General features: G+C 35.2%; 2 protein-coding genes across 2 annotated transcripts in view; one reads left to right on the top strand and one right to left on the bottom strand.

The window, feature by feature from the left end:
* Nucleotides 1-393: 393 nt before the first annotated feature.
* Nucleotides 394-954, top strand: LOC130805662 (uncharacterized). The gene is made up of 2 exons (XM_057670442.1): nt 394-601; nt 677-954. The coding sequence occupies exons 1-2, from the start codon at nt 394-396 to the stop codon at nt 952-954; spliced, it is 486 nt and encodes a 161-aa protein (XP_057526425.1).
* Nucleotides 955-4,153: 3,199 nt separating this feature from the next.
* The window catches only part of LOC130805663 (uncharacterized), a 19,535-nt gene continuing 6,086 nt past the window's right edge, over nt 4,154-17,602 (bottom strand). Inside the window, exon 3 of the mRNA XM_057670443.1 lies at nt 4,154-4,710. Within this exon, the coding sequence (XP_057526426.1) occupies nt 4,154-4,710 (557 nt within the window). The remainder of the gene's footprint in view (nt 4,711-17,602) is intronic.

Consider the following 17,602-nt stretch of genomic DNA (forward strand, 5'->3'; position numbering starts at 1 on the left):
GCTATTCATTTGAGATCTGAGACTTCCTATAAAGAACTTGAGATGCCAAGGGAAGATGAACACAACAGTCAAGAAGAAGGTGAGAAGGAAAATGAGAGTGATAAAAGTGAGATTGATGGTGAGAAAGAAAAGATTAAGAAGAAAAATGAAACTGGTGATGAGAATGAGATTGAAGAAAAAGAAAAAGATGAAAAAAATGAAAAAAGAGAGAAAAAGAAAACACAGAAGAATAAAGAAGAAGGGTTATTGAGAGAACCCGAAAGAGTGTATGTGCCCCCGATTCCTTTTCCATACCGGAGGGTAGAAAAACAACTTGATGTTCATTTCAAGACGTTTATTGAAAAGCTGAGTCGGATGGAAATGCAGATCCCGTTCCTTGAAGCCATGGAGTAGATGCCCAAATATGCAAAGTTTCTCAAAGACCTCCTTTCAAACAAAAGGAAGTTAGAGGAGGAAGTGATCAACTTCCCTCACCAACTTAGTAAGATCGTTCAGGATAATCTACTAAGGAAAGAAAGAGATTCAGGGCCATTCAACCTACCAGTGAAGTTGGGTCATCTCGAACCAAAGGGGGCTCTTGCGGATCTTGGGGCTTCTTTCAGTCTTATGCCTTTATCCATTTCTTAGAGGCTTGTGTTTTATCTACAACCCTTTTGGAAAACAATCCAACTTGCAGATTGCAACATTAAGGTGCTATATGGAGAGTTAGAAGACATTCCGATACAAGTTTGGCATTTGGTGGTGCCATGTGATTTCGTTGTTATGGATATGGAAGAGGATCCCTACACGTCTCTCATACTTGGAAAAGCAACCCTGAAAACCCTTAATGCTCTCATTAACTACAAGGATGACACCATCACAGTGGAGGTAGCAAAGGAGGTGATTGATAGTGAGGCGGCGTCTTTAGTAAGAGGATTGATGCTAAAATCCCCTCGAGGAGGTCTTGTGGGATAATGGTGAAAGCCTATCTGCGGACGCTATGTTTTTCGAGAAAGAACATGATAGAGCTCATAAGTGTGAGGAAAAAGCTATTTGGGAAAGCATATTTGGAGCGGAAGAAGTGGATTTTGCAATGGAGGAGTGTACCATGCCTCCTCCCAAGGTATCATTAAAACCACTTCCCCCTGATCATAAATATGTAGATGTTGAGCATAACTGTGCGATCATAGTGAATCACTAGTGGAAAAAACCTCATTTGCTACGATTTTTTGGCCATTATTTGCTACGGTTTTGGCCCCCAGCAATAGTTATAGCAGCAAATGTCCTACTTTAAATGCTGCGGTTCAAAACCGCAGCAAAAAAGAGCATTATTTGTTGCGGTCAACAAAAAAACGCAGTAAATAAGGTGGAGTATTTGCTGCGGTCAGAGACAAAACCGCAGCAAATAAGTGGGTAGTATTTGCTGCGGTTTTGCCTCTGACCGCAGCAAATACTTGCTATTTTTTTTTCTTTTTTTGTTTTTTTAATAATAATCCAATAATAATACAATGTATTAATAATGATTAATCCAATAATAATCCAATGATAATTACAAATAATCACCAATAATCTCTTTGTAATAATAAACTCTCGATCGTATATATAATATAATATTATGTAGGTACATATATATATATAAATATATGTATATATATGTATATATATATATATATATGTATATATATATATATATATATATATATATATATATATATATATATATATATATATATATATATATATATATATATATATATATACATATATATATATATATATATATATATATATATATATATATATATATATATATATATATGTATATATATATATATATATGTATATATATATATATATATATATATATATATATATATATATATATATATATATATATATATATATATATGTATATATATATATATATATATATATATATATATATATATATATATATATATATATATATATATATGTATATATATATATGTATATATATATATATATGTATATATATATATATATATATGTATATATATATATATATACATATATATATATATAAATATATATATATACATATATATATATATATATATATATATATATATATATATATATATATATATATATATATATATATATATATATATATATACATATATATATATATATACATATATATATATATATATATATATGTATATATATATATATATATGTATATATATATATATATATGTATATATATATATATATATGTATATATATATATATATATATGTATATATATATATATATATATATATATATATATATATATATATATATATATATATATGTATATATATGTATATATATATATATATATATATATATATATATATATATATATATATATATATATATATATATATATATATATATATATATATATATATATACATATATATATACATATATACATATATATATATACATATATACATATATATATATATATATATATATAGATATATATATATATATATATATATATATATATATATATATATATATATATATATATATGTATATATATATATATATATATATATATATATATATATATATATATATATATACATATATATATATATATATACATATATATATATATATATATACATATATATATACATATATACATATATATATATAGAAAACGCATATAACTATGATTTTCTAGCATATGACTATGATTTACAATTCTAACCACTTCAACACAATAATATATAGAAAATAGTGTTGTGTGCCAAGTTTCATGCATAATAAACCAAGTTTGAGCTACTTTACTCGCGAAATTGACAAAAACGCTTAAAAACCCTTAAAATCGCAACTTAACACGTAATTTCTAGCATATAACTATGATTTTCAATTCTATCCACTTCAACACAATAATATATACCAAAGAGTGTTGTGTGCCAAGTTTCATGCAAATCTGATACAAATGTGGTTGTATGAAATTAAGATACCAAAGGAGCCCACACAAGGCTGCATACTGACCTCACGACACAAGAGCAAACTAGTGACCAGACCACCTTGCACGACATGTGGAGACCAAACCTATGCATCCAGGACCTAGGCTATAGTGGAAATGGAATCTTGGTACTTAGATCTAGCTATCAAGGTCCTAAAAGCACTCTAACAATCCCCGTGGACTCCTAGAAGCTGAGCTGAAGGAGGGCTGCTCGACAGTTTGCTAGATCAGAATTGTATAAGTGTTTGTGGTTGTTTCGTGTTCTTTTCATGATTATTTGTAGTTTTTGTCTGTGTCATTAATCAAAACTTTCGCACAACATTAATCCTTGCATAACCATGGCCTTAATCAGCCCCGGTTTTGCATTAAAACCATGTTTGAGCTACTTTATGCGCAAAAGTGTCAAAAACGGTTAAAAAACGCATAAAATCGCAACTTAACACGTAATTTCTAGCATATGACTACGATTTTCAATTCTAACCAATTCAACACAATAATATATACCAAGTAGTGTTGTGTGCCAAGTTTCGTGCAAAACAAACCAAGTTTGAGCTACTTTATGCGCAAAAGTGCCAAAAAAGCTTAAAAAAACATAAAATCGCAACTTAACACATAATTTCTAGCATATGACTATGATTTTCAATCCTAACCACTTCAACACAATAATATATACCAAATAGTGTTGTGTGCCAAGTTTCGTGCATAACAAACCAAGTTTGAGCTACTTTACGCGCGAAATTGACAAAAAGGCTTAAAAACGCATAAAATCGCAACTTAACACGTAATTTCTAGCATATGACTATGATTTTCAATTCAAACCACTTCAACACAATAATATATACCAAATAGTGTTGTGTGCCAAGTTTCGTGCATAACAAACCAAGTTTGAGCTACTTTACGTGCGAAATTTACAAAAACGCTTAAAGACCCTTAAAATCACAACTTTTTTTTTTTTGCGAAAAGGTAAGTAGTATTAGAACAGAAAAAAACTGTACAAGAGTACCAGAACATACAATAGGAACATCAACCACCCTTGGTCTTATTGACTTTAATAGCATCATTCTCTAACCCTGAAGCCACCTTCTAGGAAGGGTTCAAAAGGGAAGAGCAATCATGTGCTAGCCACTAAGAGAGCACATCACCAACCAAAAACAACTAGCTTAAGACAGATACAAACCAGTTTTTATCAGTACAAGATACTTTCTTAGGCATTACACTAACAATTCGCCAGTAAACCTCTTTAGTGACTCTCTCAACAGTGCTTTGGTGACTTGCTATGCATTTCCGCCAGACTGCAGCATTCCTTTGCTTCCAAATGTTGTACATTAGAACAGCATAGGTGCACTGGATCACTCTCCTTCGAAACCTGCCATTACATGGTTTTTGCAGCCAAGTACTGAGCTGGGTCAAGTCCACTATTGAGACATTAATCCCAATTTGGTCCTCCAACAGTTTCCTGCAGGTAGAGGCATAAGGACAAGTAATGAAAATATGTTCACAAGTTTCAAGCTCCTGTTCACACAGAGGACAAAGCTCATCTGTATGAATCTGCATCTTTTTCAGCCTGTCCTTTGTCTGGACTCTCCTCCACATCACTAGCCAACATAAGAAGCTATGTTTAGGGATGTTAAGATTATTCCAAACCCATCCTGCCCAATCAACTTCTTGTCCTTCCCCTCTTAGCCATTTATAGCCACTAGAGGTCGTGTATCCTTTATGTTGAGATTAAAATCGCAACTTAACACGTAATTTGTAGCATATGACTATGATTTTCAATTCTAAGCACTTCAACACTATAATATATACCAAATAGTGTTGTGTGCCATTTTGGAAATCTGGCTTTGGATGTAGATCCCATTTGTCCACGCACTTTTTTCATTGTGCTGAAACGCATGGGAAAAGTAATACTATTTATATATATATATATATATATATATATATATATATATATATATATATATATATATATATATATATATATATATATATATATATATATATATATATATATATATATATATATATATATATATATATATATAACACTTAATTAAATCAAATTGGTAAAATAATTAATATTACGTACGCATTCAACAACGCTTTGAATTTTGTGTTACGAGGCGGGCTTTGAGGTTTTTGTAATGAGTCAAAGACGTGCACAGTGTTCGTTAAAGGACATATGGCCAAAATTATCCAATGCAAACTACAAACCCAAATTTAAAATCAACAAATTAGAGATTAGGTGACTTTTAAAATCAAAAGATAAGTTTAATTTCAAAAATAAAACTTACTCTTCGACATATGGAGCCAGAATGAATGTGTGTTTAGATGCAAGGGAATTAGTCAAAGCAGTCTGAATGTATACTCTGACGTCATCTGGATCATTTACACATTTACTACCCGAAATCGACTCTAGACAAAACCATCCAATTTTCATTGGAGGTTTGCAAGAATTTAGCTCCTCGTAAGCCGCACTAAACTCACAAATAAGAAAATTTTGTTAGTAATTCGGTTATTAAAACAATTAAACAAGCATCTCTCCTCTCAAAAATTTCGGTTATTAAGATAATGAACATCACCTCATGTAGACATGGATAAGAGCTATGTTCAGCATCTCTCCTCTCAAAAATTTCCCGATGTCACTAGGACCAATAATTACAAACGGGCTCTCTAAAAAGCAGTATTGCTCCTTCAGCAGGATCAAAATCAGTGGGTCCTCCTCACTTATGCGAGATGCACAAGTGTGCAGCCATTTGCAATCTTGAGAGCGATCTTTTAGCTCCTCATCAGTCAAAATTGGAGTGCTTGGCATCGACTTTGACCCAGTCGACACCTTTGCTGAGGAACCGACCTCTCTCCAAGATCCCTTTGGACTCTTTTGCTATTTCAATTTATACAATTAAATTTGTGTGAGCATGCAATTAAAAAAATATAAATAAATAAGGTACAAATGATTCTTACCATGTTAGTGAATCGGACCCAAGCATATGGCCATGTGACGAAACTACCTAGGGCGTCTGATAGTTTCTCAAGGCTCCATGCTAGCATTGGAACCGGGAGTGAGAAATCTTCAAACCCCTTTACAATAGTTTCCACGGCCACACTGATGTGGTCACTTGTAACAGGCATTGAATGCACTGTTTGGCCCTCTTTGTTTGGCTGGGCCACACCATATGCAACCTCAGTTAAGTCGCCATCACTAGCAACACCTAACTGAGGTAGCAAAAGAGAACAAGGAGTCGCCTCCTGAAAATTGTGTCGTTTAGTATAATAAGCATCATAATAAAATATTAAAATGCGTTGCAATTTAAATTAATAAGTGCTTATATATTTAAAAACTATGTACCTGTAGCACTGGCTCTGGAGTTGGCTCCGGATTTTGAGCAGCGGAGTTTATGTTCTCCGGTGTGCGGTTTTCCCCTTCAGGGGTATTAGTAATGAGCTGGGGTGCTACGGGGGTAATGGGCTCGGGTGTTGGCTCGACCGAAGCGTTAAGATCCCCATGTTGACTTTCTTGATCCTCGACAATCAGGTTTGCCAAGTCAACAATGGGTGCTCTCATCTTCTGCAACACGGCGGCCAGCTTGGCGAGAACGTCCTTTGTAATCTCCGCGCGGAGGGTTGCTACTTCATCCCGCAGCGCCGTTTGGGATTGAGTAGCAACACACTCTTTGCGGAATGCCTTTTGTAACCCCACGCGGAAGCCTCCTTTTCCGACTACCCGCCCACTGTGGTCTTTCCCTAAGACCATATGCAATGCGTCAACATTGCCTCTTGGGGTGAACTCCCCCGTAGCTTCTTTTTCCTTCCAGCCCATCTGTTCAAATAAAAAGTGACATATATAGAAATTAGTATAAGTACATCAAAGCCAAAGAATACAAAACAAATCAAGAATATACTTAATAATTTCAAAACTCACCACAGCAGCAACCTTCTTCGTTCCCAGATCATTAATGGTAAATTTACCACTTGTATCTCGGGAATGAAGCCCGCAATACCAATCACGCACCCGATCTCCAGCAGGAGTATTCACGGATGCGGAGGTAGTCGTAGATGAGGGCGTGGATGAACTTTGATTGGGGTATAAACCCGCATCCACCCACTCTTTTTGGACCTCATCGTACGTTTTCTGGCCCAAGCGATGGTAAAACTTCCTTTTGCTTGTAGAATCAGAAGCTTTACCACGCTTTTCCTAATTAATCAATAGAAATCGAATGTCATGTATTAGTTTAATGACTGAATCAAAAGAAGTAAATTCAAATTGGTAAACTATAATATAATATGAAATACTTACAACTTCTATGGGAGTTGTTCTTTTGGCAACAAAGGCCTCCCAATCCCTCTTCGATATGTGACCCCATATTTCGTAGGGCATCTTTGAAGGTGATTGCTCTCCACCTTCGTTTCCCGTTTTAACCTTTTTGGTCGTACGGGCACGCCTCTTCGTAATCCAGCCAGTTACTAACTTGGATTTGAAATCTCTGAATCTTTCAGCAACAGCTGAAAGAAACATATTCTTCTTGTCCTCATCGCTCTCGATGTGGAAAAGATTCTTCAAAAAAAAAATTATATTTATTACTGTCAATCAAATTAATTTTAAAATGAAACTAAATGAGTAAAAATAGTAAAGTTGCTTACCACAGTATCATTCCATAGAGAGTTCTTCAAACCCTCTGGAACCTCGTTCCATGCGTGCAATATGGAAAGCTTGCGGATACATAGACCCACTTGTTTTCCATATTGCGTACGCCATTTTCCGCAGGGTTGACCCAATGCATTGTATTACAAATGCATGGGTTCTGTGACTTTGAGGTTTTTCGTAGGACCTCGCCCTTTTCTTTTCTTACTGGTAGTGGGAGCATCCATTGGTGGGGCGTCTTCAGTCTCAAAATCATTGTCAATCGGTGGAGCATCTTCAGCCATACGCTCGTATCTCACAATTTGGTCCTCTTCACTGTCATAACTACGATGCTCATTATCCGAGGTCTCAATCTCGGGGACAATTTCGTCTCTGAATAGATGCATTGTATATCAGTACCTGAAAGAGTATGAATAGAAATATATTAGAACAAAAGCTAAGTAATATTAAGAACATGACTATGATTTACAATTCTAATACATTCAACACAATAATATATAACAAATAGTGTTATGTGCAAAGTTTCATGCAAAACAAACTAAGTGCCAAAAAAACTTTAAAAAGCATTAAATTCTTACCTTGTGAATCACTTAATTCAAATGTATTCCTTCCGTGTGATCTACACGCATATAACCAACATCTACATCATCTACATCATCTTGATCCACTGATTTTGGATTGATAAAGGAAGGGGAGTCTTCAAAAGCTTCATATTCTTCCTCATCCTCAACATCACCTATACCAAGGATGCTTCTTTTTCCCAGTACAACAATAGACCATTTTTTATCAGACGGGTCTACAATGTAGAATACTTGCTTGGCTTGTGTGGCTAGTATGAATGGCTCCTCACTATCACGCAAACGAGCTAAGTCTACAACAGTGAATCCACAAGGGTCGTCATTTTTTATGCATCGTCGATTATTATCTACCCGCTTACATTTGAAAAGATCAATATTGAAAGTAGAGTAGTCAAGCTCCCATATTTCATGTACCCGTCCGTAGTATACCAATTTAGCATCAACCGGCACTTGATCCTTCGCACTCGCGTAAAATGTAGATGACGCCAAAATAAAAACCCCACTATTCTGTAGATACGATGACTTCTTATCTTGACCCTCAGTCCAAAATGTGAAGCCATTGATATCGTAACCCTCATATTTGTTGACATCATCACGAGGACCGAAACCTAACCACTTAACAATTTCGGATACGCCCTTGAGTTCTTCGCATATTACTTGATTATGAAACCAATTAATAAATTTCTTGTTATGCAACTGCATTAATGCCCTATCCCCTTTAGAAGGATGTTTTGCGCGCAATATACCAAAATGCTCACTCAAAAAAGGATGAACTTCCGGAATATTATACAACACATACAAGTGTGCTTGTAGAAGGCTTTCTCGTGGAGGTGTGACCGATTTGGAGCCAATTGTTCCTTTTCCCTCAAGCCTTCCTTCATGTCTAGAGGTGGGAAGTCCAATAGGCTTTGCCATGGCCAAATACTCGGCTATAAAATTACTAATCTCATCGGTCACAGTGCCTTGAATCATACTCCCCTCGGGTTGTGCTGGATTCCTCACCTTGTTTTGTAAAACACACATGTGTCTTTCAAAAGGATAACACCACCTTCAAAAAACTGGACCCAAAAGCTTGATCTCACGAACGAGATGGACAATAAGATGAACCATTATGTCAAAGAAAGAAGGTGAAAAATACATCTCAAACTTGCATAAAGTTACAATCACATCGAGTTGAAATGCATCAAGTTTAAAGCGATCAAGAACTTTACTACAAATTGTGTTGAAGAATGAACATAGCTCGGTAATAGCATATCTCACATGTTTTGGCAGTATTCCACGGATTGCAATTGGTAAGAATACTTGCATCATTACATGGCAATCATGAGATTTCATGCTTCCCAACTTCAGCTCACCATTTAGGCTTACAAATCTCTTCATGTTGAATGAGTACCAGACGGAACCTTAATGCCATACAAACACTCACAAAATGTCCGCTTCTCCGCTTTGGACAATGTGTAGCAAGCTGGAGGCAAATAAACTTTGCCATTACTCATTTTCTTCTTACTGTCACCAACTTCATCAGCTCTATTTCTTTTCTTACTCACCTTAACATGTGCCCACAACTCCGAACGAAGACCCTTACATTCAAATCAATCTCACACGGCCCTAACATCCTTTGTCTTACCCGGAATGTTCATGAGAGTCCCGAGTATGGCATCGCATACATTTTTGTCTATATGCATAACGTCAAGACAATGCCTAACCTGTAGATCTCTCCAATATGGAAGCTTCCAAAAGATTGATTTTTTTTCCATAATCGGTTTTCACCTCCTTGCACTTGCCCCGTTTTACCAAATACAGTCTCAACTCCCTTAACCTGTTCATAAACCTCATAACCGGTCAACGGTCGACGAGCTACACGGTCCTCAACCTCCCCGTTGAACAACTTCTTCTTCTTACGATATTGGTGGTCTCGTGGGAGGAACTTTCGATGGTTCATGAATACGTGTTTGCACTTAGGAATCCACGTGGATTCCATGTCATCGATACATATTGGGCATGCTTTCTTCCCTTTGTTCTTATACCCCGATATGTTGCCATATGCCGGAAAATCATTAACGGTGTATAAAAGCATTGCACGCAAGGTGAACTCTTCATTAGCATATGCATCAAACACTGAAATGCCTTCATCCCACATCTTTCTCAAATCCTCAACGAGAGGTGCAAGATACACATCTATGTCATTGCCAGGTTGTTTCGGACCCGAGATAAGAAGCCAAGGTGGCAAATTATAGATCACTAAAAGTACCGGCCAAGTACTATGTTGAGAACTAAGATTGCCGAATGAGTTCATTCCATCCGTACACAGTCCGAGCCTTAAATTACGAACCTCATCCCCAAAAGTCTTATGCAACCTATCAAATACTCTTCCACTCCGGAGAATCAGATGGATGTGTGAGTAAGTAACCTTTCTTCATCCTATTTGCATGCCACCTCAAATTTGACGCATCTTTCTTTATAGAAAACAAGCGCTTGAATCTAGGTATTATTGTAAGATACCATAATACCTTAGCCGGGGGCCCTTTAGCATCCCGAGCCCCTTTACGCCTGTAGCGCGATAACCCACACCTAGGACACTCTTCTAAGTTCTCGTTTTCATTTCGATACTACACACAATCATTCGGACACGCATGAATCTTCTGGTACTCTAAGCTAAAAGGACACATGAGCTTTTTGGCATAATATGTCGACTTTGGAAGTTCATTTCCCTCAGGAAGCATCTTACCTAACGCTTCTAATAACATTGTGAAACTAGCGTCACTCCAATTGATCTTTGACTTAATGAATAAAATTGTCAACACTGCTGTTAGTTTGGTGAACTTTGTATATCTAGGGTACAAAGGCTTTTCAGAAGCCTCTGTCAACAAGTCAAAAACACGAGGACGTTTTCCTAACTCATCCTTGAGTCCCTCCATCATCTCATCAACACGATCCACATCCTCATCAACATTCTCTTCATCTGTCTCATACCCATCAACAAGATCTACTACATCCTCATTGACATCGGCCACATTATTGACGTCCTCAACAACACTTTTCTCTTTGTAAACTTCCTCCTCACCATGCCAAACCCAAACATGATATTGAGGCCTAAACCCACGTCGAAGTATGTGCTCCCTAAGGATATCAACACTACCTATCTTTGATATATTGCCACAACTGACACATGGGCAATAAAATTCAAATCCCCCCCCCCCCCCCCCGTCCTAACTTGATGTTTGTTGGACCTCTTGAGTTTTGATGATGACTACACTTAAGCAAATATGTGTTTAGAGATTGTGTGCAGGTCGATATCCGATTAATTGTGATCGTTGATAGTACCTGTGGCTTAGTTTATGGAAATGTACGTGTCAAAAGGATCCGAAAGATGTTAGAAGAAGTATATCGCTTGGGATGTAAAATGGAGACAGCAGGTCTACTGTTCCTAAGTTGGATGTTCTAGCAAAACTGGATTCTGGAAACAGCGCACTGTTCCTTAACTGGAGTCAGCCTACGTTAACTGGAAATTCTGGTTATTTATTTATAATTATTATTTTTAGTTAATGTATTAAATAAAGTTAATTTGTTGCATTTATTAATTATTATAATTAATTGGCAAAAAGTTTTCTTAAAATTACTTTACGTATGAGCCTCTAAATAAAGATCCTTTATTTTAGGATCTATATTTAGTAAATATTGGATTTACTAAAAATAGAATTAGTTGTTGTTGAATGGGTCTTAGCTATCATTCTTAACCGTCTTTATACCTACAAGTTAGCAAGTAACCATTCGTAATAAGCATAACCGTTTCTATTTATAGAAAACACGTTCCAGCAATTAATACTGGAACAGGAACAGCTATTGAAGAAACTGCTGCTTAAAGGGAACAGAAGTTATTTTAAGGCAAATGGGAACAGCGGTTATTTCTGTCTGGTTTGACTTAATCAAATAACCGTATGGTTGCTTTATCCACATTACTCCCATGATCTTTTGATAATGGGATAATGGATTGGAATATTCCTTATTCTTAGGGATTTTAGCTCTATAAATAGTGGGCTCGGTTATTCTTCAAAACTCGCCTTAGTATGAGCCATTAAATCATACGTAATTATGGGAGAATTTTTACAAGAAAATTTTGTTTTAAAAATGCCAATTAATTTATAATATTTTCTTGTGCAACTCATTGGTTTTATTTTAGAGAATTTTTATCTTTGTAAGGGTTTTTGAGAGAATTTGTAATTAGACTCGGGTGAGTCTAAGGGGGAAATTAGATAGCTTTTAATGAAGCTAGAGAAGAGATTAGCTTTGAGTAAAGCTAAGGAGAAAGCTTCTAGTGAAGCTAGTGGTGAGAATTAGCTTTTAGTGAAGCTAAGTTTGTTGCTTTGAGTGAAGCAATTTAATAGAGAAGAGTAGGCCTAGTTGATGCGCTTTGAGTGAAGTAAGATGTTTAATGTAATTGTAACGAATTGCCTTAAACATAGTGGAGAATTTAGAAATCCCGTGGGGTCGTGGTTTTTCCTTCTATTTAGGCCTAGAAGGTTTCCACGTAAAAATCGTTTGTCTCTTTTAATTATTTCGCTCTAAGTTTAAGCTTTATTTATTTTATTCAATTCCGCAAAAACAGGGCAAAAACGCTTAAACTAGTAACAACAACAATTCACCCCCCTCTTGTTGCTGTTCCCGTTCCTAATTGAGTCTACAATTGGTATCAGAGCCCTGTTCCCAGTAGATCAGGAAACCCTGAGGGCAGAATCCTGGTGTTCCCAAAAATGTCAATTATGAACGAGCGAATGGAAGAAGGATATTCTACTCAAAGACCACCCATGTTTAATGGAAAATTCTACATTTATTGGAAGAATAGGATGGAGATCTTCATCAAAGCGGAAAATTATCAAGTTTGGAGAGTCATCAAAATTGGAGACTTTGAAGTAACCACTACTAACTCCAATCATGAAATTGTTCCCAAACCCATTACCGAATTTGAAAAAGAAGATTTTTAGAAGATGGAAATTAATGCCCTTGCCATAAAGCAGGTATGTTCTTCTAACTCATTTTCTGTCCATCCATCCAAATTGAGTAAAAATAAATTAATAGAGTTGCTAAAGGAGACACAAATTAAACTTGAAAATTGCAATGTTAAGTGTCTCCAATTAGAAAAGGAACTCAAGGTAAGCAAAGACCATGTCTCCTATATAAACACCTTTAGATACGATGTTCAAAACAGATTTTTCGGTTTGTTGGACCAAAATATAATTCTAAAGGAAAATATGGAGAGAATTAAAAAGGAAAATGTTATTCTTAATATTGAGTTGTCGCAATAGAAATTATTAGGCATGGATAAAGAATTGAATGATGCATCTACTAAAGATATGTGCAATGATTTTCAAAATTTAAAGTTGAATCTAGAACCTAACCGTAACAATAATGATAAACTTGAATTAAATTCAAGAGAAAAAGGGAAAATCAAAATTACTCCCAAATGGATTTACGATGCCAAAAGTAAAAATTCAAAAGGCCTAAATTACTTTAAGAATAACAAGAAGAAGAAAGCTTACGTTGATCTCCCTAGTGACAGAATCTGTTTCTTCTATGGAGGAACTGGCCATCTGAAGGACCAGTGCACCAAAAGGGAACAGTACACTGTCTCTAACAGAAATTATGTCGATAACGTTTGGACGAAGAAAACAGATTCTTGTAAAATCGACAAGGAACCCAAGACAGCATGGGTTCCTATAACTAACAATTATTTTTTTCAGGTCCAAGTGAGGGGGAATAGCTCATGGTATCTCGACAGTGGGTGTTCCAAGCACATGACGGGTGACAAATCTAAATTTCTCTCACTTGAAGCCTATGATGGGGGAACAGTAACCTTCGGTGACAATATGAAGGGTGAGATAATAGCCAAAGGAAAAGTTGGAAGGTCATGTTCCCATGCTATCGATAATGTATTTTTAGTCGAGGATTTGAAACATAACTTACTAAGCATTTCTCAATTTTGCGTTAAAGGATACAAATAATTTTAAGATAGGTCTTGCAAATCTAGAGGACGATGATGAAAAATTGAAAGTGCAAGATCAAGGAACAGCTGGTGAACAACCGGTTCCAGCAGAAGCAGAAAGTACTGATCAAGTTCAGGAACTGCCAGAACATCAGGAACAGCAGACTGTTCTCAATCCAGCTGTTCCCACAGATGAGCAGAACAATCCAGTAGCTGAACAGAATGTTAATCAAGCTGATGAACCAGAACATGCTACTGTTCCCACAAGAGATTTTGTGTCAAAACCTTGGAGATATCAAAAATACCATCCTCTTGATTTGATTATAAGTGATTTGAATAAAGGAACACAAACTAGATCTCAAATGAGAAACTTTTGTGCACACTTTGCGTTTCTATCATCTCTCGAGCCCAAGAATCATGAAGAAGCTCTAAAGGATTCCGAATGGATCATAGCCATGCAAGATGAATTAAATGAATTTGAAAGAAATAAAGTATGGCATTTGGAACCCAAACTAAAACACAAAAAGGTAATTGGATTGAAATGGGTGTATCGGAATAAACTTGATGAGCATGGAATAATTGTTAGAAATAAAGCAAGGCTCGTGGTCAAAGGATACAATCAACAAGAAGGTATTGATTATACCGAGACATTTGCACCGGTAGCAAGGTTAGAGGCTATTAGAATTTTAATTTCTTTTGCTGCTTTCATGAATTTTAAATTATATCAAATGGACGTGAAATGTGCTTTCTTAAATGGTTTTCTTGATGAAGAAGTTTTTGTTGAACAACCACCAGGCTTTGAAAATACCTCATGTCTTGATCATGTCTACAAGCTTGATAAAGCTCTCTATGGCTTGAAACAAGCTCCAAGGCAATGGTATGAAAGACTATCAAAGTTTTTAATCCAAAATGACTTTGTTAGAGGTAAAATTGATAAAACCTTATTTTTAAAAAATAAAGGTTCTGATATTCTAGTTGTTCAAATATATGTTGATGATATTATTTTTGGTGCCACGAATGAATTGCTATGTAAAGGATTTGCTAACCTAATGAGCAATGAATTTGAAATGAGTATGATGGGAGAACTAAACTTCTTCCTTGGGTTGCAAATTAAACAAACTGAAAATGGTATTTTTATTCATTAACAAAAATACATCAAAGAACTTCTTAAGAAATATGGACTAAACAATGCTAAAACCAACCATACACCTATGGCTACAAATGTTAGATTAGATGAAGACCCAAATGGAACAAATATTGATCAAACTATGTATAGAGGCATGATTGGCTCGTTATTATATCTAACTGCTAGTAGACCCGATATTGCTTTTAGTGTTGGTTTATGTGCTAGATTTCAATCCAATCCTAAAGAATCACATCTCACTACAGTTAAACGAATTCTAAGATACTTGAAGGGAACAGATGACTTGTCCTTATTTTATCCTAAAAGTGATGTTTATGATTTGAATGGTTTTAGTGATGCAGATTATACAGGTGATCTAGCTAATAGAAAGAGTACATCAGGTATGGTACAATTTCTTGACTCATGTTTAGTTTCATGGAATTCAAGAAACAAAACACTGTTGCATTATCCACAGCCGAAGCTGAATACGTAGCAGCAACAGCTTGCTGTTCCCAAATGCTTTGGATAAAACAGCAGCTAAGAGATTTTGGTATTAAGTTTGAATGTGTTCCCATTTATTGTGATAATACCAGTGCCATATGCATATCTAAAGATCCAGTGCATCATTCACGAGTAAAACACATCCACATTAGGCATCATTTTCTTAAGGATAATGTTGAAAATAAAAATATTATTGTCAAGCATGTAAACTCCAACGAGCAAATAGCAGATATCATGACTAAACCACTTCAAAGGGAACAACATGAGAAAATGAGATTGGAACTTGGCATGATCAAGCTGCATTGAAGTGAGTGACATATGTGATCCTTAAAGACAGAATGAAAATTGAAAAGGTCAATCAACCACAAAATCTTGATTGAAAAATCGATTATCGAAAGGATCAGGTACGCACCATTTAAAAGTATATACTATGAATGCTCATATGATTGCTTGTTTGATTTGATCAGATTATAGTAGCATAAAATTTCCATTTATTTTTCATTTTCATAAAAAATTTCATAATATTTAATATATATATTTACCCAGCAATTTCCATTAAAATAGCGGGAGTTAAATCATCATAGTTCTTCACTAAATTCGTCTGTTTCCATTTCACTCTCTGTGTCCATATACCTAAATAAGAACAATGAAGCACCAAAATTCATTAAAGTAACCGTCACCTCATACTTATTAAAGCCACTCTCTCACGACAAATCCATCATTTCATCTTCAATTTCACTCTCAAAACCGTCTTCAACTCACTGCATTTCAGAACTGCCTTCAATTGCATTTCATCATTCCATTCTTGCTTTCTCCTTTTCTTAAATCTTCAAATCACCATGAAAACTAAGAATCAAACACCAAAAATGAAGCAACCCAAACCTCTACAAATCATCCATCCAACACCTCTCATTACCGAAACTGAGTCCTCATCAAGAAAGCAACAGGAAACCCCGGTTGCCTCTGGAGTGCATGAAACCAAAAAGAGAGAAAGGGACTCTACAGTAAAGAAATTATCTTCAAAAAGGGCAAAAGTTGTTATTCCAGTTAGTGCTGAGGAGATATCCAAAGAAATAATTATTGGTTTCGGGCTAGACAAACAATGGTATGAATCTAATTTCTTTCCTCAATTTCACGCCATTTTGCAAAATCAATTTTGGGAATCTTTAATGGCAGAACACTGCTGTAATCCAATGTATCCCAACTTGATGCGCGAGTTTATTTCAAATTTTTCTTTTGACCATGGCGTTTGTACTAGTGTTGTTAGGGAGATTAAAATTGAATTTAATAGTTTGATTTTAGGAGGGTGGTTAGGTGTTCCCTCCACTGGATTTGATATATATGTTGTTGGATCAAAAATCAATTTTTCTGGGATAAATGAGAAGGTAGTTTGGAAGTTTCTAGGGATAAAAGAGAAAAGAGGAAAGGTTAGTCACAATGTGCTGTCACCAATGCACAAGCTGTTATACAATATAGCAAGACGATTTATTCTGCCTCGCACATCTAAAAGAAGTGAGGTTAGTTTAAGGGATGCTACGTTAATATATTGTATGGCTAATAACATCAAGATTAATTTTCCCTGTTTGATGATTTGTCACTTGAATGATTGTATTTTTAAGCGTAATATGTTAGGATATGGTGGATTGTTAACATGGATATTTATGAAGTTGGGTGTTCCTCTTGATGGTCCAAATAACAAAGTAGGTGTTAAGTGTTTGAACAACTTGCATCTTAGATTAAATGAAAAAGGGACCCTTGAGAATATCTCTGAACAATCTGAGGG

The sequence above is a fragment of the Amaranthus tricolor genome, chromosome 2, assembly GCF_026212465.1.
Source record: "Amaranthus tricolor cultivar Red isolate AtriRed21 chromosome 2, ASM2621246v1, whole genome shotgun sequence".
NCBI lineage: Eukaryota > Viridiplantae > Streptophyta > Magnoliopsida > Caryophyllales > Amaranthaceae > Amaranthus > Amaranthus tricolor.